Source organism: Ranitomeya variabilis, chromosome 1, assembly GCF_051348905.1.
Source record: "Ranitomeya variabilis isolate aRanVar5 chromosome 1, aRanVar5.hap1, whole genome shotgun sequence".
Taxonomy (NCBI): Eukaryota; Metazoa; Chordata; class Amphibia; order Anura; family Dendrobatidae; genus Ranitomeya; species Ranitomeya variabilis.
Window position 1 is genome coordinate 836,702,828 of NC_135232.1, and position 23,657 is coordinate 836,726,484.

At 44.1% G+C, this 23,657-nt stretch overlaps 1 protein-coding gene across 2 annotated transcripts in view; it reads left to right on the forward strand.

Moving 5' to 3' along the window:
* The window catches only part of CDS1 (CDP-diacylglycerol synthase 1), a 119,908-nt gene extending 99,139 nt beyond the window's left edge, over window positions 1-20,769 (forward strand). Inside the window, exons 10-14 of one of the 2 annotated variants that reach the window (XR_013218310.1) lie at window positions 3,213-3,365; window positions 10,698-10,817; window positions 13,302-13,405; window positions 18,810-19,641; window positions 20,077-20,769. Coding sequence is in view for 1 of the 2 variants with exons in the window: in XM_077275798.1 (XP_077131913.1) it covers window positions 3,213-3,365; window positions 10,698-10,817; window positions 13,302-13,405; window positions 18,810-18,921 (489 nt within the window). In the remaining variant the exon portion in view is untranslated. Of the gene's footprint in view, window positions 1-3,212; window positions 3,366-10,697; window positions 10,818-13,301; window positions 13,406-18,809 lie in introns of both variants that reach the window. The other variant, XM_077275798.1, reaches the window with a different exon arrangement.
* The last annotated feature ends 2,888 nt before the right edge of the window (window positions 20,770-23,657 follow it).

A 23,657-nucleotide genomic window follows, 5' to 3' on the forward strand; every position in this document is an offset into this window, starting at 1 on the left:
TCCCAGGGTCTGGAGGAGAGGAGACTCTCCTTTAGGCCCTGGGATTCATATTCATGTAAAAAAAAGAATAAATATAAAAAATAGTGATATACTTGCCTTCTGATGGCCCCCGGAGTTCTCCCGGCTCTCAGCGGTGCACGCTTCCGTTCCCAGGGATGCATTGCGTGAAGGACCTGACATGACGTCGCAGTCACGCGACTGTTAGGTCACAAAGGTCCTTCGTGCAATGTGCACAAACACACATAAAATCTGCGTGAAATGCAATATCTGTTTATTTTTCAAAAAAATTTTTTTTTTTTTAAATTTCATGGGCTCCCGTGTAATTTTCATAACCAGCAGAGGGAAAGCCGAGGACTGAGGTTAATATTCTGGGAAGGAGCCAATAGCCATAAAGCTTCCCAGGCTTATTAATATCAGCTCACAGCTGTTTGCTTAGCCTTTACTGGCTAGTTTACAGGGGAACCCCAGAAAAAAATTGACATGGGGTCCTCCTATAAAATCGATCCAGCAAAGGCTAGACCGACAGCTGCGGGCTGATATTAATAGCCTGAGAAGGGGCCATGGATAGTGGCACCCCCACAGGCTAAAAACATCAGCTCTCAGCCGCCCCAGAAATGGCGCATCTTCTAGATATGCCCATTCTGGCACTTAGTCTTGCTCTTCCCATTTGCCCTGTAGCGGTGGCAAGTGGGGTTGATATTTGTGGGGTTGATGTCACCTTTGTATTGTCCGGTGACTTCAACCCCACGGCTTAGTAATGAAGAGGCGTCAATAAGACACCTATCCATTACTAATCCTATAGTTATATGGTAAATGAACACACAGCCAGAATAAAGTCCTTTATTTGAAATAATCACACAGACTCTTTTATTGAATCTTTATTTACCATACTTACTGAACGCCTAAAGCCCCCGTCACACAAAGCGAGGTCGCTAGCGAGATCGCTGCTGAGTCACAAGTTTTGTGACGCAACAGCGACCTCAGTAGCGATCTCGCTATGTTTGACACGTAGCAGCGACCAGGCCCCTGCTGTGAGATCGATGGTCGTGTCGGAATGGCCTGGACATTTTTTTGATCGTTGAGGTCCTGCTGGGTAGCACACATCGCTGTGTTTGACACCTTACCAATGACCTCGTTGACTACAACGTCACACAGGACGTCCCTCATCGAGGTCTGAATCGTCATAATAGCTGCCATGTGACAGGGTCACAACGACCAACGACATCGTTGTACAGGTCGCCGCATCGCTGCTGCGTCATTGGGAAGATCTCACTGTTTGACATCTCACCAGCGACCACATAGCGACGCAGCAACGATCCCTGACAGGTCGTATCGTTGTCGGGATCGCTTTAGCGTCGCTAAGTGTGACGGGGCCTTAATTCCCGACTCCCTCATCTCCTGCAACAAAAATAAAATAATGGATCAACATATAATACTCCCTGTCCGACTTTGTCCATTCACCGAGTGTCCCACGAAGATCTCACGTGTAGAACAGTCACACAGTCAAGAGATGTGACTGCTCTACTCGGCCTCCAGTAATACACTGCCCGGAGGTAATTCTCCTGCACTGCACTGCCACTGCACTACCGCTGTGTGAGAACTTTCCCACGCAGCGGTGCCATAAGTGAAAGCATCGGAGCTGATCAGCTGATACCCTGACAGGAGGTAATCGCTCCCGCAGTGTATCGCCGGCAGCCGGGAAGAACAGTCACATCTCCCAATGTGACTGTTCTACATCTACACATGAGATCGTCTTGGTACAATCTGGATTGCCTGGACTATGGTGGGCAAGGAGTTTATGTTGGTTTATTATTTTACATTATTTCTAGGAGATGAGGGCGTCGGGGATTTGGTGTGAGGTGAGTATTAAATGGTTTTTATTTTTATGTAAATATATATGTAATTTAACTTTTTTTTTCTTAACTGTGAACACAGGCGCCGTTAGATGATACTGCTCTCCCATCAGCAGCACCTGCTGTCATTGTTATCAATGACATCAGACATAACCCGATGGGAGCAGTAGTCTCATTGGCCCACGCCTGCTTTTCTACCGCAGGTCACCACTGCGGGTCTCCGTCACACTGACATGTAACAGCATGATCCCGCAGCGCTGTGACTGACGGTATCGGCGGTAGCTTTACCGCACACAGCCACGCACACATGCGGACAGACGCACACATATTCTCCGCTCACACACACATTTTCCGTACACACACTTTTCCTCCTTCTGACATAATTTCCTTTCTGTAGGGTTTGTATACGTTTTTGCCTGCTTTTATGTTGGTTATGCGCATGTGTTCGATATTTCCAGTAGAGCGTATCTCAATGGGCGTGTCTCAAAACAGTTCCTGGACATGTGCAGTCCGAAGTACGCAAGTGCATCGAACGCATGCGTTCCCATGTCCTTCCTTACCAATGCGTTCCCATAGACTGTAATGGGTTGTTTTGACGCACTCCATCCGCAGTCATCCGCATGCGTATGACTGCGCATAATTGACGCCTCAAATAATGCAACATGTTGCGTTTGCTGGACCGGCCGCACAATGCGAAACGACGCATGCGTACGCATCCGCATTTGAACTGATGCAAACGCAAGTCCCTGGGTACACAATGTTAAAGATAGGCACGCAAGACGCATGCGGATCAAATTCTGCGCACAGATACGCAAATGTGAAACCGGACTTACTGAGGACTATGTTTACAACTGCCAAATAGGAGGAGGGGATCTTACTGGAAACTCTGCTTACAACTACCAGAGGGACAAGGAGACAGACAAGGGAACCTTCCACAGACCATTTTTATAGCTACCAGAACAGGAAGGTGAATGTCTGGTGATAATGTGGAGCAGGAGAGGTAAAAGACATCTAGAGTGCATGCCAGGCATTTGTGGCGTTGTAGTTGGGATCCATTTCTGATTTCTAAGTGATACTACCTAGCAGTCCACCCACAATTGCACAGATTGGCTAAGGGGTACACTAAAAAGTAAAAACATTGAAAATATATATTTTTTTTACTGGAAACAGTACATACGGTAGTATTTTAAAATGATGTTTAATAGGATTTTGGTTAAACTTTATTCCTGTGACAACTCCTTAAGATAAACCTACAGAATGATCTCCGATGGAGAGGCACTGTTCATGGACACAAATCTTTTCTCGTTATGTTACTACTTGGTTATTTTCTTCAATTTCAATGAATGCTCTTTCCTCCAGTTTTCATACATTCTGGCGCAGTTCGAGTACTTTGTGTGTCCTGCGGATTATAACAGTGAAACCAACAGCTTCTCCACCAGCTGTGAACCATCGGAGCTGTTCAGACTCCATGACTACACGGTTCCACCATATCTGCAGGCACTTCTGGGATGGGTAAGTGTTTTATCATGGCGCTCACTGAATATTTCTGTTGTGAACATTAGAAATGTGATATTGGAAAAATTGTGCTCCTTTCAGAGATGAGAATTATAGGGAACCTGTCGTGCCTACAGACGCTATTAACCCGCAGATTAACCCCATGTCTGCAGATTAAAGGGAATCTGTGATGTGAAGAAATGCTGTTAACCTTCATGGGGTTAATCAGCTGGTAAATGGCACTCTGCTGCCTTGCGGTCACTGCACTACAGGCCCAGCTACCGAGAGGAAATTAACTTTGTTCCTTCCCGCACCTTTGTGCTCTCAGTCCTAGATCTGTGGCCGCCGCGGCTTCAGTCGCTGCTCAGTAGATAGTGGCAGATGTAACCACACCCCACACTGACTGACAGACGGCTCTGCAGTGCATACCCATAGGTATAGCCGCTGGGCAATGGTGCAGTGTAATAACCTTGGAGGCACAAAGCAGGGTCTAATATATAGAAGTCTAGCGGTAATCTACAACAGTACAGTACCCAATACACACAATAAACACAATGGTGCTTAAAAATTTGATTTGTTCATAATTTTCCGTATTTCTGCATAAATTTCACCTAAAACTACATCACCTTTTCACCTTAGCATAGGTCATCAATGTCTGATCAGTGGGTCTGCCGCGTGTCACCACCCCACCGATCAGACATTGATAACCTATCCTAAGGAAATGCCCTCAATGTTACCCCTTTTAATACATTTAATATGTTGAGTTATATTATTATATCTTAGCGTATCTATTATATGAACGTGTTTTATATACCGTATATACTCGAGTATAAGCCGAGATTTTCAGCCCAAATTTTTGGGCTGAAAGTGCCCCTCTCGGCTTATACTCGAGTCATGTTTGGCGGCGGGGTCGGCGGGTGTGGGGGAGAGAGTACGGTCACATACTCACCTGCTCCTGGCGCTCCTAACACTGTCCCAGCCTGTCCCATGGTCTCCCTCGCTGCAGCTCTTCCTCTATTCAGCGGTCACGTGGTACCGCTCATTAAAGTACTGAATATGGACTCCACTCCCATAGGGGCGGAGCCGCATATTCATTACTCTAATGAGCGGTACCAGTGACCGCTCATTACAGGAAGAAGTTGCGGTACCATGGGACAGGCAGGGACAGCGTCACGAGCGCCGGGACCAGGTGAGTATTTCATATTCATCTGTCCGCGTTCCATTCGCCGGGTGCCGCTCCGTCTTCCCGTCCTCTTGCAGTGACTGTGCAGGTCAGAGGGCGCGATGACGTATTAGTGTGCGCGCCGCCCTCTGCCTGAACAGTCAGTGCGGAGAGACGGGACGCTGAGGAGCAGCGACGAGAGGTGAGTATGTGATTTTATTTTTTTTTTATTGCAGCAGCAGCATTACATGTGGCACAATGCTGTATGGAGCGTCTATGGGGCCATAAAGAACTGCATGGAGCATTATATGGGCCATAACTGTATGGAGCATTATATGGGGCCATAACTGCATGGAGCATTATATGGGGCATTATATGGGGCCATAACTGCATGGAGCATTATATGGGGCCATAACTGTATGGAGCATTATATGGGGCATCTATGGGGCCATAACTGCATGGAGCATTATATGGGGCCATAACTGCATGGAGCATTATATGGGGCATCTATGGGGCCATAACTGCATGGAGCATTATATGGGGCATCTATGGGGCCATAACTGCATGGAGCATTATATGGGGCCATAAAGAACTGCATGGAGCATTATATGGAGCATTATATGGGGCGTATTTTGTATGGAGCATTATATGGTGCTCCTGATTCAATATGGATATTCAAAAATACTTAACCTACTGATGTCTCAATAAATTTTACTTTTATTGGTATCTATTTTTATTTTTGACATATACCGGTAGCTGCTGCATTTTCCACCCTAGGCTTATACTCGAGTCAATAAGTTTTCCCAGTTTTTTGTTGCAAAATTAGGGGGGTCGGCTTATACTCGGGTCGGTTTATACTTGAGTATATACGGTATATCCTCTTTTTTTTTTTTCTGTTGCTGCTGTCATATGCATTAGTTGATTGCCCATATAATCTATTACTGCAAATAACTAGTTGACCAACAGAATATTGTGGCACATCAGACCTACTTCCTTTTGGGTAGGTAAAGGTTATTGTAACCCATGTAACCTTATCCCCATGTTTTCATAATGTCTGCATTTACAGAGTTTTCATATTTAGTAGGCATGAGCGAATGTGCTCGGTGATACTTGGATATCACTCTACTGTCTGGGTGCTGGATGTGCCCGTCTCTCGACGAGCATTGGCTGACGCTTGGATTTGAAGCTTGATTCCTCGCCCCACATGTTTGGCACCTGCTACACATCCAATAAACACGTGGAGATTGCCTGCCAGTCACTGTAATGCTGTAGCAATCTTGGTAGTGACATTACTGGCTGGCCACATTCCCTCATCAGATGTTATAAAAGGACAGGTTCCACCAAGCTCAGCTCACCAACACCATTGGACAGCTCAGGGACAATTCTGATTGGAGGGATAGAGCAGTTTGCCAGGCCTGTTTGTGCACAGTTTAACTAATCCGAGTCCTCTAGTGTTGATACTGGTGCTAATGCTGTGCCATTATACTAACAGTCCTTTTAAGGGCTAAATTTGAAAGTTGAATACATTTTTTTTTTTGGTTCATTAAAAAAATTGTTTCAATTAATAAAGAAAACTTGGTTTCCCGAGATATAGCAATTAGAAAATGCATGTGCTTATGGATGGAGACGTGTAAGTGCTGATGATGGTGCATGCAGACGCCAAGGACGTGGGGCAGGTGCTACTATGCCTGTTGCTGGAACACAAGAAACCCACCCATCCACGGCACATAGTTTCCTTTTACACTTTGCAGGGAAGCATGGTACAACACTTCTGAAGCTAGAGTAGTGTGGAGAAGAAGCCTGTTGGATAGCAGATAATGCTTCCAGTATGCTTGCCAGAACCACACAGTCTTCCTCATGGTCCAGTCTCACCAGCCAACAGTCTGGATCCCCTAATCCTCCTCCCTCCCACCATGTTGAGTCCTAGGAGACCAGTGATCCCACACTAGGACACTCCATGGAGCTCTTTATAACATCATTTTTTGATTGTGGCCTCTCACCCTGCATGTTCCAGATGGGACCGGAGGACACGCTGTGTAGTGATGCAAGTTTCTTCTAAGGGTGTAGATGATGATGAGACACCATTGCCGATAAGTCAGGTTGTTAAGTCACCAAATCTAGAAGATCAGGATGCGGCGGTGGAATACGAGGTGGTGGATGACAAAGTCACTGACCAACCTGGGAAGCTGGCATGTAGAATGAGGCGTTGAGGGGGAGGGATCGGAAGTGCCAAAACAGGCAGGACAAGGCAGCGGGGTGACCAGACGTAGAAGGCGGGCAACTGTTCCCCATAGCACCGACACTCGTGAATTTCTCTGTCAAAGAGTTAGGTGTTCCCCAGTCTGGACCTTGTTTAAAGAGAGCTCTAAGATAAAAAAAGGTCATTTGCAACCTGTACCATGCAGAGATCAGCAGGGGCATAACCACTAAGCAAGATCAGGCACATGTCATACTAGCACCCGACTCGGTGGGCCGAAGGCGTGGGTCCTCGATTGGTGCCAGCGGGTGACACCACTGCCTCTTCCCTTGTGCTAGGTGCTTTCCAATGCCTCCCACCCTGCATCTGTCCTTGCACATTCTCAGGCACGATCATCAGGAACTTTTAAAAACTTGTCCCAGTACAGCGTTCAAATGTCCCTACCCCAGCCCTTGGAACGGAAAAGAAAGTTCCCAGCCACCCACCCACCCACAGGTTCAAATGCTAAAGGGTTTCCTCCACCTCCTTCACCAATTCCTGCACTCCCTCCTGCTCCTTCTCATCCTCTTTGTTACTCAGAGCATGTCGTCCACATCATCCGGAAGCTGGAAGCTCTGTAGCACTGCCTCAGCGAAGCGGCAACAGGCTCTGCTGAAGCTAATTTGTCTATGAGACAAACTTCACACTGCGGCAGAGTTATTGAAAGGAATAACAGACCAGACATCTGTTTCTCTCGCCACTGATCCTCCAACCAGGTATGGACATGAGGGATAATGGCCGTAACCTGGTTGGCGACTGTGAAGCTTGGCAAGCTCACACACATACCATGCTTGGCCCACGTGCTAAACTTGGTGGTTCAGCGGTTTCTGAAAACCTACCCAGATGTGCCAGAGCTTCTGGTCAAGGTATGCTGCATCAGCACCCATTTCTGCAAGTTGGCTACAGCTGCCACCACTCCGGTACTGCTGCAGCAGCGAATGCAAGTGCCAGCTCACTGACTGATCTGCGACTTCACCACATGCTGGAACTGCACACTGCACATGCTGTAACTCCACACTGCACATGCTGGCAAGGCTTTGTGAGCAGCAGAGGCCAGTTGTTGAATACCAGCTCCAACACTCCAGTCTGTATTCTGGACAGCTTCCGCACATAACCACTGAAGCGTGGGCATGGATGTCTGACGTTTGTGCAGTTGTCCGAGACTTTGAGGACTGCACAAAGATGGTGAGCGGCGATGACGCCATAATCAGCGCAACGTTCCCGCTTCTGTGCTTACTTAAATTACAATTAAAGATGAAGCTTGGCAAGTATACCAGGTGGAGAGGAAGACATGAGACAGGAAGATGCTACTCAGCCCAGCCTTATTCCATCTTCTCAGCGCGGATTGGGTAACCATGAGGAAGTTGAGGAGGAGGAACATGAGCTGGTTGCTAGCACAACAGAGGCTAGAACCCACACAAGCTTTGTGACGTCTTTCCTACGTGGAATGGCTGAGGAGGGAAATGAGGATGACGAAATTAAGGAAATGGAGAGTAGTCATCATGGGGGAGATAGGGAAGTGTTGGCTGTAGGGAGCTTGGCACATATGGCCAACTTTATGTACCCTGTCTTTCCTGTGAGCCTTGCATTACATTCATCTTGGCTAAAAAATAGTACTGGTTGTTCAACCTGCTAGATCCACGCTACAAGGAAAACCTTGCATCTCTGAGACGTTTACTAAAATAGTTCTATACCAGAAGGCCATTGTGGAAAATATGTTGAAAAAATTCCAATCAGACAATCCTAGCAGCAGGGGGCAAGCTTCCTTACTCAACCAAGGCGAGTGAGACACACACCAGGTTCATCAATGAGTCCTTAAGGTGGAGTAAAAGTGTGACACCATTGTTTTCAGCAGCGATCTGGGAGTCAGAGATGCTTCCAGGGGTCTTCCCCATGATGTTCTCCTTCCATTCAGCACTTTTTCCATGCAATTCAACATTTTCACTGCCCCCCTAGACATCTTTGTAGGGTCTGCAGGTAAAAATGCTCGGATTTCCCATTGACTCCCATTATAGTCGTTACTCGAAACTAGCATCCGAGCATTAGGAATTACTCAGTTTGAATTACGAGCATCTGAGCAATTTAGTGCATTCTCATCCCTAATATTTAGTAAAATTGCGATTTTTCTATTATTGGGCAGCTTCTTTGGGTGGTGTTCCTCCCAATCCCTAGTAGTTTTCTTTTTATTACTGGAGGATCCCAGTTACCGTATATACTCGAGTATAAGCCGAGATTTTCAGCCCATTTTTTTTGGCTGAAAGTCCCCCTCTCGGCTTATACTCGAGTCATACCCAGGGGTTGGCAGGGGAGGGGGAGCGGGGGCTGTCTAATTATACTCACCTGCTCCTGGCGCGGACCTTACACGTCTTTTCCCCAGCGCCGGCAGCTTCTTCCTGTACTGAGCGGTCACATGGTACCGCTCATTACGGTAATGAATATGCGACTCCACCTTCTTGGAGCCGCATCTTTATTACTGTAATGAGCGGTAACGGTGACCGCTCAGTACAGGAAGAAGCTGCAGCGCCGGGGAAAAGACGTGCAGGGACCGCGCCAGGAAGAGGTGAGTATAATGGGGAGGGGAGCGCAGCGCTGCGCAATATTCACCTGCTCCTCATTCCGGCACTGCCCCGTCTTCAGCATCTTCTGCAGTGTCGCTCAGGTCAGAGGGCGCGGTGACGTGGTTAGTGTGCGCCCTCTGCCTGAACTTCAGTGCAGAAGATGCTGAAGATGGAGCGGCGCCGGAACGAAGTCAGGTGAATATTGAAAGTGCCGGGGGCCTGAGCGACGGAGAGGTGAGTATGTGTTTTTTTTTTTTGTTGTTGTTTTTATCGCAGCAACAGCAAATAGGACAAGTGTCTGTATGGAGCATCTTATGGGGCCATAACATTTGTGCAGCATTATATGGGGCAAGAGTCTGTATGGAGCATCTTATGGGGCCATAATCAACGTTTCTGCAGCACTATATGGGGCAAGTGTCTGCATGGAGCATCTTAGGGGGCCATAACGTTTGTGCAGCACTATATGGGACAAGTGTCTGTATGGGGCCATAATCAACGTTTGTGCAGCACTATATGGGGCAAGTATCTGTATGGAGCATCTTATGGGGCCATAACGTTTGTGCAGCACTATATGGAGCAAGTGTCTGTATGGGGCCATAATCAACGTTTGTGCAGCATTATATGGGGCAAATGTCTGTATGGAGTATCTTATGGGGCCATAATTAACGTTTGTGGAGCATTATATGGGGCAAATATCTTTATGGAGCATATTATGGGGCCATAATTAACGTTTGTGGAGCATTATATGGGGCAAGTGTCTGTATGGAGCATCTTATGGGGCCATTATTAACCTTTATGCAGGATTATATGGGGCATATTTTAATATGGAGCATCTTATGGGGGCCCATCATAAACTTTATGAAGCATTATATGGGGCTCCTGATTCAATATGGATATTCAACAACTTAACCTACTGATGTCTCAATTAATTTTACTTTTATTGGTATCTGTTTTTACTTTTGACATTTACTGGTAGCTGCTGCATTTCCCACCCTAGGCTTACACTCGAGTCATTAAGTTTTCCCAGTTTTTTGTGGCAAAATTAGGGGGTCGGCTTATACTCGAGTATATGTGGTATGTGTTGAGGTATAACTTAGGTTGTCTCAAGTGCTACCGAGCTTGCGTCATAAATTATTCAATGTGGGCACCAATAGTATGGCAGTGATGGATACAACTGAATGCACTTTGTGTGTCAACGGATTCTCTGTTGTATCAATTTCTTTACCTGTGTTAAAAATAATTTCCATAATTCTATTTTGTACAAATGTTCCCCTTTAATGGTCTTACTCTAGGATTGTGCAGTGATCTATATGCAGACATTCTGTGTATTATCTGAAAGTTTGAGTAAGATGCTAAGATTTCACAGCACTGTTGATGATTTTTTTTTTTCCCAGACAACCGTTCGCCTGTACCCATTTCAGATACACAGCATTGCCCTATCCACATTCGGTTCACTGATTGGTCCATTTGGAGGCTTCTTTGCCAGTGGCTTCAAGCGAGCCTTTAAAATAAAGGTAAGTCGTTATTGCCTATCACAGAAAACAAAACCCCCAAAAGCCGGAGCATATGTTGCTACAAATGAATAGGTTGTTGTGGTGTGACGTCACTGCAGTCGATAGGCTACGAGATGGGACACCAGAAAGGTGCAAAATGCAACAAAAATGGCGCTGTCTCAATGTGAAAGTATTTGGTGATGAGGGGGGAGCATTTGCTTTGGATTTTCTCAGTGACTGCATTAAAAATGTCTGCTGTGACAGATTTCTCTTTCAAATTAATTTTTTCATTTTTCTGTTTTAACAGAACAAAAGACAAATATATCCCTTCAATATGTTAGCAGATCATATAATAATGACCATACAAAGAAAGCACAGGACCTACAAAGAAAAAAAATAGAGGGGATAGGAGGAAGCTGGTAGTGTGAGGATCACCCAGATAATGGAATAGTAAGGATTGGGAATTGATAAGGATATTATGTATGATTAACCAAAAGAAAGTCCGGCGTTTGGTATATGCGGATGTGCATGTGTTATCAATGGGTTCCAGAGCCTGAAGTATTTAGCCTGAGCGCCATTTAATACACTAGTGAGTTGTCCATTGGTCATAAAATTATCTATTCTTTGTATACCCATATTATGGGTATGGTTTGTCTTTTGTTTTCCAAGAATGGGTTTTTGTCAGTTTTGCGGCTAAGAGAAAGAGTGAGGAGTTTGGGTGGGCGAGTGTGAATGATTTGTGGTGTAGTTGAGCTTCCCAGAAATCTTATTGGTGGATGTGGGACGGAAAACTGCTTTATATACACAAGACAAGAAATGAGACACCTGGGGACAAGAAATGAGACACCTGGAGGCAAGTCCACAAAACGTGCATCATATCATTTTTGGAGGGACCATATGTGCTGCGTGCTCAGGGACCATGTACCAACGCATGAGGGCTTTGTAAGCAGACTCCATCGCGGCAGAGTTTATAGAACAGGTGGAGACCACATTCCATGCTTTATTTCAGGAAGCTTTATCGCACGTGTCCACCAAGTCCACCTCTCATTTAGTAACATATTTATTTACTGTGTGGTGAGGCATGTATAGCAAATATTCATCTTCTGTGACATATTTCAAGCTGCAACCCATCTTAGTCACATGTCATCTGAAGAAACACACCTTGAAGCATGTGTCTCAACTGACAGATGACCAGGATTGTGACCCGATGTGCTCTCTCAGCCATGGAGCAGGGCTGCAAAAAAAGAAAATAAAAGCTTGTCCAGCAGAACAGACTAAATTTCACCCAACCTCAGTCCAATTTTCTTGCTCATTTGTAAACCCATTCTTCTCAGCCAGCCTGGCAGGTTTACAACTGGATATGGAGACTAAGCACAGAGGAGGACTGAAGCAGGAAAACCATTGCTTGTTCTGATCACTTAGCTGACGGCAAGTTTGTCTTGCTGGAAGCAAGTGACTGTCATGCACATGGTCGCAGTCAGGGGTTTGATGCTACTGGACTTTGGATAACACAGGCAAGTGCACACATTTAGTATTTGCAGCAGATTTTTCTGCTGCAAAAATTATAGTGTTGCCTAGAAAAATGTTGCATAGAATACACACATTTTTGCTTGTGTTTTAGATGGGTTTTTACTTGCTTTTTTTTTTTAATCAATTGAACCTGGTGAAAAACGCTAAAAGAATTGACATGCTGCAGATTAAAAAAAAAAAAAAAAAAGGCTTGGTTCCAAACCACAATGAAAAAATAAGCAGCGTGTGCATGCAAATTTTCAATCATTTTTCTGGTTCTGTAAAAAACTGTGTTTTTTGTTTTTTTTTGTGACAAAAAACGCAGTATGTGGGCAAGTTCTAAGATGTTGGCACTTTTAAGCTAGATTTTATTTTTTGCTAAAATATGCTTATAGTAATCTCAAAATTACTAGTAGTTATTTTATTATTTTGTTGTAAATGTGTACTCGCTGCTTGGATAAAAGTTTAGAATTTGGGTTTTTCACTACAGCCCATTGCCACAACTGTATAAAATCCAGCACCCAGCCATGTAGTCTGCCCTTACTAACATTTGTGAAATAATGGCGCTCTCTCAAGAACTCACGGAATTTGAGCTTGGTATTATATGATGCCACTATTGCGACAACTCTGCTCCTGAAATTTCTTTCCTCCTAAATATTCCATATTAACGGTGATTGGTATTATTGAAAAGTGGACGTGTGCATCAAAGGCTTAAATCACCAACCACAATCCCAAGCGTCGGACGGAGTAGTGTAAGCACACTGGTCAGCATACCTGTATATAGCTAGTCCTGCTCTTCTCTGAGGAGCACATATAATTGTATCCTTACTGGGAAATGCTGCTGGCTAAATACATCAGCAGCCGCATCAAATCAGCCTTTTCAAGCTCTCATTTTTAACTACGGTACCTACATGTTCGAAGTCCTTTCTTTATCAAAGCCTGACATTAATATATATAACCTACTGAAAATGAAGGATGTGTGATTACATTTTCCAGGATTTTGCTGACACGATTCCGGGACATGGAGGGATTATGGACCGATTTGACTGTCAGTATTTGATGGCCACCTTTGTCCATGTGTATATTGCCAGCTTCATAAGGTACGAGGTTTCCCATCTTTTGCATTACCTTTAGCATAAAATGATACCGGAAATTATTTTGTATAAAAAATAGCTAAAATAAATACTTGTGGTTTACACTATTTAGATCTCCTTTACTGATGAATTGTACATTGTAACAAAGAGTTTTTTTTAAATTGTTTATACTGATCAGATTACAATTTAGGTGCAAAATGTCTAACGTTTCACATTATTAATCTGTTCCCGACATTAGATTTAATTTGTCAGCTTCCTGGGAATGGCGCTACATGATGACCTCCTGGTCTGCCAGCTACGGTAGCCTGTTAGATTCAGCCAGCAACTGAGTTTTACAGGCGATCTGTCTGTGTAAAACTGTCAGGTTTCATACAATGCAATACTTGTGTATTGCAGAGCATGAGACCAGTGATCATAAAAACAAAAATTGACGTCCCATCCAGTGACTAAGTTAAAAAAGTAGAAAAAATAAACAAAAAAATGTTTTAAAACTATTAAAAAAAAAAATCGTAAATTAAAAGAATAGTATTAAACCAATAAATAAGTGTATTTACAGGTGCATCTCACAAAATAAGAATAGCATCAAAAAGTTAATTTATTTCAGTTCTTCAATACAAAAAGTGAAACTCATATATATTATATAGTCATTACAAACAGAGTGATCTACACTCACTGGCCACTTTATTAGGTACACCTGTCCAACTTCTTGTTAACACTTAATTTCTAATCAGCCAATCACATGGCGGCAACTCAGTGCATTTAGGCATGTAGACATGGTCAAGACAATCTCCTGCAGTTCAAACCGAGCATCAGTATGGGGAAGAAAGGTGATTTGAGTGCCTTTGAACATGGCATGGTTGTTGGTGCCAGAAGGGCTGGTCTGAGTATTTCAGAAACTGCTGATCTACTGGGATTTTCACGCACAACCATCTCTAGGGTTTACAGAGAATGGTCCGAAAAAGAAAAAAAATCCAGTGAGCGGCAGTTCTGTGGGCGGAAATGCCTTGTTGATGCCAGAGGTCAGAGGAGAATGGGCAGACTGGTTCGAGCTGATAGAAAGGCAACAGTGACTCAAATCGCCACCCGTTACAACCAAGGTAGGCCTAAGAGCATCTCTGAACGCACAGTGCGTCGAACTTTGAGGCAGATGGGCTACAGCAGCAGAAGACCACACCGGGTACCACTCCTTTCAGCTAAGAACAGGAAACTGAGGCTACAATTTGTACAAGCTCATCGAAATTGGACAGTAGAAGATTGGAAAAACGTTGCTTGGTCTGACGAGTCTCGATTTCTGCTGCGACATTCGGATGGTAGGGTCAGAATTTGGCGTAAACAACATGAAAGCATGGATCCATCCTGCCTTGTATGGAGCATCTTTGGGATGTGCAGCCGACAAATCTGCGGCAACTGTGTGATGCCATCATGTCAATATGGACCAAAATCTCTGAGGAATGCTTCCAGCACCTTGTTGAATCTATGCCACGAAGAATTGAGGCAGTTCTGAAGGCAAAAGGGGGTCCAACCCGTTACTAGCATGGTGTACCTAATAAAGTGGCCGGTGAGTGTATTTCAAGTGTTTATTTCTGTTAATGTTGATGATTACGGATTACAGCCAATGAAAACCCAAAAGTCGTCATGTCGGTAAATTAGAACACTTTATAACACCAGCTTGAAAAATGATTTTAAAATCCGAAATGTTGGCCTACTGAAATGTATGTTCAGTAAATGCACTCAATACTTTGTCCCGGCTCCTTTTGCATCAATTACTGCATCAATGCGGCGTGGCATGGAGGCGATCAGCCTGTGGAGCTGCTGAGGTGTTATAGAAGCCCAGGTTGCTTTTATAGAAGCCTTCAGCTTGTCTGCATCGTTAGGTCTGGTGTCTCTTATCTTCCTCTTGACAATACACCATAGATTCTCTATGGGGTTAAGGTCAGGCGAGTTTGCTGGCCAATCGAGCACAGTGATACTGTTGTTTTTAAACCAGGTATTGGTACTTTTGGCAGTGTGGACCTATACCAGCAGATGACATCACTGATTGTGGAAACTTCACACTAGACCTCAAGCAGCTTGGATTGTGTGCCTCTCTGCTCTTCCTCCAGAATCTGGGACCTTGATTTCCAAGGTCTACTGTGAAGTTTCCACAGTCAGTGATGGTTGGGGAACCATGTCATCTACTGGTGTAGGTCCACTGTGCTTTTATCAAGGCCAAAGTCAGCGCAGCCATCTACCAGGAAATTTTAGAGCACTTCATGCTTCCCTCTGCCTACAAGCTTTTTGGAGATGGAAATTTCATTCTCCAGCATGACTTGGCACCTGTCCACACTGCCAAAAGTACACCTGTGCCCATACACCTGCAGGAACGGACTTCTGCCGCTTGCCGAGTTGAGTTCATCAGAACAATGTTTATAACGATCACTGGAGGTTTTGATTCCAACCAGCGTGTAGCACATTTATGTAAAACATATAAAAATAAATTAGAATAATATATTCTCTTTATTATTTGTTTGCTGTTGTTTATTATTATTATTATTATTATTATTATCATTTATTATAGCACCATTTATTCCATGGGGCTTTACATGTGAGGAGGGGTATACATAATAAAAAAACAAGTACAATAATCTTAAACAATGCAAGTTATAACTGGTACAGGAGGAGAGAGGACCCTGCCCGCGAGAGCTCACAATCTTTATATTTTGTCTTAATATTCAACAGCACTGTACAATGATTGTCACCATTCACACAAGTCCCTTTCTCTAAAGGGACTCATAATCTACTTATTTCACATGAACTTGCAGCAAAAAAGTTACTGCCTCTAGCTCCCCCACGTCCTCCCCTCTTCATAGATGTCTGAGCAGCCACTGTCATCTCATACCTGTTATTCATTGAAGTCAGATTTTACCTCTGAATTGAGGATCAATGATTAGTCCAGAAGGAGAAAGACCTTTTTCTGTGATAAGTTTCTTATTTTCACTTGTACAATTGATTTATAGGAAAAAACATTGAAATTAATTTTTCAGTTTAAAGGGAACCTGTCACCTGAATTTGGCGGGTCCTTTTTTGGGTCACATGGGCGATGTTTTCGGGTCTTTTATTAACCCCTTTCTTTCCCGCTGGCCGCACGCTGGTCGCGAAATTGACTTGACGTTGATTCGCTTTCCTCCCTAGTTAACGCGTGCACAAAGCAATCTTGCCTTGCGCGCGCGCAGTATGCTTTGCCCAACTGGGGGCAAAGCCATTAGTGCGCATGCGCCGGCGCACTATGTCCCGGAACACAGTGAAATACTTCCGGGACATAGTGCGCCGGCGCATGCGCACTAATGGTTTTCGGCTTTGCCCGCAGTTGGGCAAAGCATACTGCGCGTGTGCAAGGCAAGATTGCTTTGCGCACGTGTTAACTAGGGAGGAAAGTGAATCAACGTCAAGTCAATTTCGCGACCAGCGTGCGGCCAGCGGGAATGAAAGGGGTTAATAAAAGACCCGAAAACACCGCCCATATGACCCAAAAAAGGTCCCGCCAAATTCAGGTGACAGGTTCCCTTTAAATGGGTTTTTGAACATCATAAATGGTTAAAAATTGCATTGAAGAGCGCACAGTTCAGAGTCGCTGTTCAACGATAGAAAGTTCAGACCCGAGCCATCAATCAGGGGCACAACATCCCTCCTACAACAGGAACCTGGGGGAGGATGGACAGGAGAGTTGTGTGCTCCTGAAGATTGATGTTGTGAATAACAGGATCTTTCACCAGTTTTAGCACGTAAAACTGGCCACATGATACAATAGCTGCTGCATAATATGTCTTTTTTATTTATTTAATTTCTCCTCTCCGTTGCGAAGATATTTGCTTATAAAATATAGATTATAGTTTGAGAAGACAAAAGGTGCGTTATCAGAGACTCTTCTCTGGGGGCATAGCATTCACCAATCATAAGCAGGAGACATCATGCAGGTCAAAAAAGAACACCTCTCCAGAAGTTTAGAAGAACATGCTTTCTCCCCTGAGATGTAAATATAGACAGCCCTGCACCTACTGTGTAGAGTACAGCAGAACTGAGTGTGATTACACCTTCAGCTTTCGTCTCACAGCAGTCAGTGCAATGGAAGTGAGAATACAGCAGAGCTGGGTTATTAGGCCGGCGTCACACTGGCGAGTTCAATGCGCGAAACTCCTGTGATTCTCTCGCATCAAGTCCTGGCACTTGGGACCGGAGCGTTCGGCTGCATAGAAATACATGCAGTGCAAACTTCAGTCCCAAGTGTCGGCCGCAGTGTCGAGACTTGATGCGAGAGAATCGCGGGAGTTTCACGCATTGAACTTGCAAGTGTGACCCCGGACTTGCAAACATTTCTGAAGCTACAGCTCTCCTCTTACAGCTCTATCTGGTGTGCCCCTTCCCCCAAAATGACTGCCTGGAGAAGAGATCTGGAGGTGTTTGTCATCACACTTATCTGTGCTCTACTCTACACAGTAGTAAAGATCAGGTCTGTCTTACATGTCTCACACAGTGTACTTCTGACCTTCTATGGGCGTGTTCTTTTTTTTATCCCATGGTGCCTCCTTTTTATAATTGGTGAACGTTATGCAAGGGACAAAGTCAACACCCCCAGATAAAGCTTGGATACTGCTCAGTTGGGCTTATAATAAATGATAGTTTAGGTTAAAGGGAACCTGTCACCCCCAAAATCGAAGATGAGCTAAACCCACCAGCATCAGGGGCTTATCTACAGCATTCTGTAATGCTGTAGATAAGCCCCCGATGTATCCTGAAAGATGAGAAAGAGGTTAAATTATACTCACCTGGGGGCGGGCGGTCCGATCTGATGGGCATCGCGGTCCAGTCCGGGGCCTCCCATCTTCATAGGATGACGTCCTCTTCTTGTGTTCACGCTGCTGCTCCGGCGCAGCCGTACTTTGTCTGCAGTGTTGAGGGCAGAGCAAAGTACTGCAGTGCGCAGGCGCCGGGCCTCTCTGACCTTTCCCGCAGCGTGAATACAAGAAGAGGACATCATTGTAAGAAGATGGGAGGCCCCGGACCCGACCGCGATGCCCATCGGACCGGACCGGGACCGCCCCTGGGTGAGTATAATCTAACCTCTTTTTCTCATCTTTTTGGATACATTGGGGGCTTATCTACAGCATTCCAGAATGCTATAGATAAGCCCCTGATGCTGGTGGGCTTAGCTCATCTTTGATTTTGGGGGTGACAGGTTCGCTTTAACTGTACAAGCTAATATCTCCACAATGGAGAGGAGAAATAAAAACTACTTGTCAATCTGCTCCACAGTCCCTAATCTATGATGTGGCCAGCGTAACATACACAAACTGGTGACAGATCATCTTTGTGGCTCTTCAAGTCATGAATAAGTATATGTTTTTAATCCCACTTTTCCTTTCTCTATGTCCAGAGGTCCAAATCCCAGCAAAGTCCTGCAGCAACTTTTAACACTACAGCCAGAGCAACAACTAAACATCTACAAAGTATTGAAGACCCACTTAATGGAGAAAGGGGTCCTCTAAGGAGCAACTTCTCACCTGTACCATAACCATATACTATACTGACTATATGGCGCCAGAGCTATTGCACTGTCTCCAGAGCATTCAACCAAAGACTGTCAGTCATTTTTCCCCTGTATATATAAGGCTCATGGCTGCCTCATCTTTCCCACACATTGTCCTTCACACATGGCGATCTGCCGACTGCGTGAAGCTCTGAACGTTGGAACGAAAACTTTCTACTAGTTTTTATTTCCATGTGAGTATACTGAAGAATGAAGGCAGTTCCTTGAGCGATAGAACTATGCACAATTTCTGGTAGGAAAGGGCGGACATATTGTTTACTTTTCACTCACCTCTTCCTGCTGAATAGAGGGAAACGTGATTCATCTTTTATGGGATAGATTTTATGTATTTCAATGTTTAAATGACCAACAGAAATTTTTTTTTTATAGATTTTTTTTTTCTTTTTAATTTAGAAAGCAATACAATAAATCTCTGGTATTTATTTACTGTATACATGACACTCATCGAGGTAATTCAGAACTCCCATGTATCGGGACGTCAGCCTCTGTGGATTTTTTAGGGCAACACTACATGTCTACAGTAGATGGACATGGTGGAACTGCTGCTCTCTTGTCTTCAGAATCAGAAGTAAAAATCCTATTATTTTAAAAAGGTTTTTCCGTCTGAAAAGAAGTCAGCTGTCACTCTGTGTGACTGCGGTCTGCCGAGTTGTGTTAGGCTACTTTCACACTAGCGTCGGGAACAACCCGTCGCGGTGCGTCGGGCCGAGGTTCCCGACGCTAGCGTGGTCTCCGCCGCACAACGGGGGCAGCGGATGCATTTTTCCCACGCATCCGCTGCCCCATTGTGAGGTGCGGGGAAGTGCGGGGAGGTGGGGGCGGAGTTCCGGCCGCGCATGCGCGGTCGGAAAAAGCGGACCGTCGGGAGCAAAAAACGTTACATGTAACGTTTTTTTTTCCCGACGGTCCGCTAACACACGCCCAAGCGTCGCAAAACGGACGCGACGTTTTGCAATGCGTCGCTAATGCGTCGCTAATGTTAGTCTATGAGGAAAAAACGTATCCAGCAAGAACTTTTGCTGGATGCGTATTTTCGGCAAAACGACGCATTTGCGACGTATTGCAGTTAACGCTAGTGTGAAACTAGCCTTAGTGTGCAATGTGCACTTTATTACGAGTTGCCTGTATTGGCATTGCAAGTCAGTGACTGCATCTTTGCGTACTTTCGGTCATGTGCCGACTATATTTTCAGATGCTTTTCTCAATGTTTTCTTGGGGAAGCAAAGGAGAATGTAGTCGTGTGTGACCACAGCTGTGCACTTCACATGTTCCACTCTCACTGTTTTTTATTCAGCCCTGAAGGCCCCTTTAATAACCTGTATAGAAAGAGAGGGAATTATGGAGGGGATTTAATGACTACCTACACCACAATACCGCTACAGGAAACAGTGGCAGAAGTTGTCATTGCTGAAAACTGTGAACTCATTAGGTTCTGTCCAAATAGATTGAAACCTGTCTTAGACTGCGGATATCTGTCTACATGTGCTCTGGTTCCCTGGCAGGAGCCTGGGGCAGTAGTACAGGATACACGTTGTCGTCTTGATTTTGTGCAGTGCTGTTCCGTCCTCTTACATATGTAGCCTGTGTCTGCACTAAAACCTTTTTATAATGCTGAGAATAAAATCTGTGTATTTATAGGAAGAATACAGTTATTAAATGTATAGCTGTAGGAAAGGGTCTCCTATACCCTCCAGTACTAACTGACTATATGAACTATATTACTTTTATTGTGATTGATATTATGAAGCCCACTTCTAAAATTAAAAAAAAACATTTGAAGAATGTGACAAGTTTGTAGTATCTTGGGCTTCTTTCACATCATGTTTTATCCACTCATCAGAGGATATGTCGGGGCTTGCATCTGAAATCCTGAAAACCGGTATTCGGGCATATTTTCTGATAATGCCATTGACTAATGATGCAAACAGAGTCACTTTGTGTTCTGGTAGACATGAATTTTGTCTGTATCTGCCGGTTTCCAATTATTCATTCGGCCACTTTTTGGTGCCCACCTCAAATGTGACAGTACTGAATGAAGTATGACCGAGCATAAAACGTATACATCATTTAAGTCAGTGGCCTCATCAGCGTTAGCGTCCGAGTCCCATTTTTCAGGGTTTCCCACGTAAGCCTCAATTGACCCACTGGCGAGTGGATAAGACACGATGTGACCATAGTCTTTCTTATGTCACTGACTTATTTGGAGGGAAGACACCATGACCAATCCATCACATCTGGGAAGTCTTTTAAAACTGTCTACAACTGCTGCATCTCATTGTACACTCAATCAGCAGAATACAGGCTGCCTTCTAGACCACTCTCCTACAGCCTGCAACTGCCTGTGGATAGAAAATGGAGTTCCTGTGGCCCCACTTGTGTAGTGAGTGTTTCCAGTAAAAGGATGATGACATTTTCAATCATTGTAAATTAATAGTATTTTTTCCAATTCAAAAATGCCAATAGCAGCTATGTCATGATAGGAACGGTCTAGTAGTCCAAGAGCAAGACGACACTGATTTGACTGTTCATGTGTGTCCCGTTCAGTCTTTAGCTACAACATTGGCACTTTGGGAGGCTGCTTCGCCATTGAGAAGACATGTGCAAGGATTCCGAATTTGAAGACCATGAACTGGTGAGGGATTCCCTCTAAAGACTCACTTGGATTTGACGTGTAGCTTGAGATACTTTGGCAATCATTATGGGCACCCCAACACTGGACACACATTCCTACAGGATGATTTCCTAATAGTTTATATATAGAAAGCATTGCAGCTAATTTATATAGACATCTATTACATGTCACAGCCAAGTCCATGTCTAAATATCTCTGAAGGCCTTGGAGCTGTAAGTAGAAGAACAGAAGGACGTCAAAATTAGTAAGGGAAACCCTTTTGTAGACAGGGTTGTATTACTATCATTAATGCTATATTGGACTCTAAGCTGTAGTTCATAAAATAGAAGATTACATCTAATGATCATTATAGTATTGAATTGCTAGTTAGGATTGCATTTCAGTAAATTGCAAAATGTATTGCATTCAAAGCATTTCTATATACAGTAAATAGTGAAATAGGAAAAATATAACCCGCTTCTTACTGGTGCGTAGTCCTACTTTTGAGAACCTCCTGGTACAGCACCTTTCATCATAAGCTGTTCAATTGGGCACAAGTCTTTTTACATTCTCCGTTTCAACCCATTTCTACCATTTTGTTTTTTCATTTGCTTCCTATTGTCTGTCAGTTTTTCTATTTTTTTTTTTTATTTAAATGTATTATTGTATTATAAATATTTATATTAGCTTTAATAAAAAAAGAAACACACATTATTAGAAGACAATATGTAGTTAATGGCCTTGATAGAGAGGCACATGGCAAAGGGGTTATCCGGAACTATATTTGTTTTTTTTCTGGCTCATAATTTAAAAAAATAACAGGCTGGTAGTTGTTAACAATTACCTTACCTGTTTTATCTGGCCCAGAGTGGTCACTAACTGCTCCTGCCAGCGATTCAGCTGCTCCACCTCAGCTGAGCATCTCTTCTACTTGCAGGCTGCTTAACCCAACGGGGCATGATTGTCGACGTTATGCTGAATGATTGTTGGCTTCCCTTCCCGTCAACACAGCAGAGCACAAGGGAAGCCGCTGCTCTGTTGACATGACATCAATAGAAGCCACAGAATTGCCAGCAGGAGCGGTCGATGACCGCTTTGTGCAGGAAGAGATCTGTACTGGGCGGAACAGGTATTCAGTAGTGATGAGCGAATATACTCATTATTTGAGATTTCTCAAGCATGCTCGGGGGTCCTCCGAGTATTTTTTAGTGCTCGGAGATTTCGTTTTCTTGCTGCAACTGAATGGTTTACATCTGATAGCCAGCATAAGTACATGTGGGGGTTGCCTGGTTGCTAGGGAATCCCCACATGTAATCAAGCTGGCTAACAGATGTAAATCATTCATCTGAGGTGAAGAAAACTAAATCTCCGAGCACTAAAAAATACTCGGAGGGCCCCCGAGCATGCTCGAGAAATCTCGAGTAACGAATATATTTGCCCATCACTAGTAGGCAGTTATCAATAACCTGCTTGTTAGTTCTAAGACCCACAGTCAAATATTTAATAAAGTCCTTGATAACCCCTTTAAATCTCTCACACAATATAGTTCTTTCAGGTCTCAATCTATCAAGATAAATCCAAGTTCTTCCATAAGCATATATCATTGTGCAGACATGTAACAGTTGAATAATGTTAATAAAAAACACATTTACAAGGCACCATGGTTATTTCTAAAGTGTAACTTTTATGTTTTGCCGGACATAGAGGCAGCAGACAAGGTTTGATACAGGATTTAATTTTTGGCGCTTGGAAATCTGGCTTTTACTGACATACATTGGGATATTTGTGGACTTCAATTTGGGTACCTACAGTAGGGAGCTGCCTATGGGCAATGGGCAAGTCCATGTGGTGTCTGGAGAGCTCTATTCTTTAGTAGGAATGCCCAATTCATTAGTGACATCAGACTTTCCAGGTCCAAGTAGTGACCGCAATGTGCGGACCAGCCTTGGTCTGCTGACCCAACTCAACAGCCATAGGCATATTAGAGGCCTGTTTATTACTGGCCGGGATTTGCTGCTGAACATTGACCATGAAAATGGTTAAGATGTTTAAAGAGATTGTCC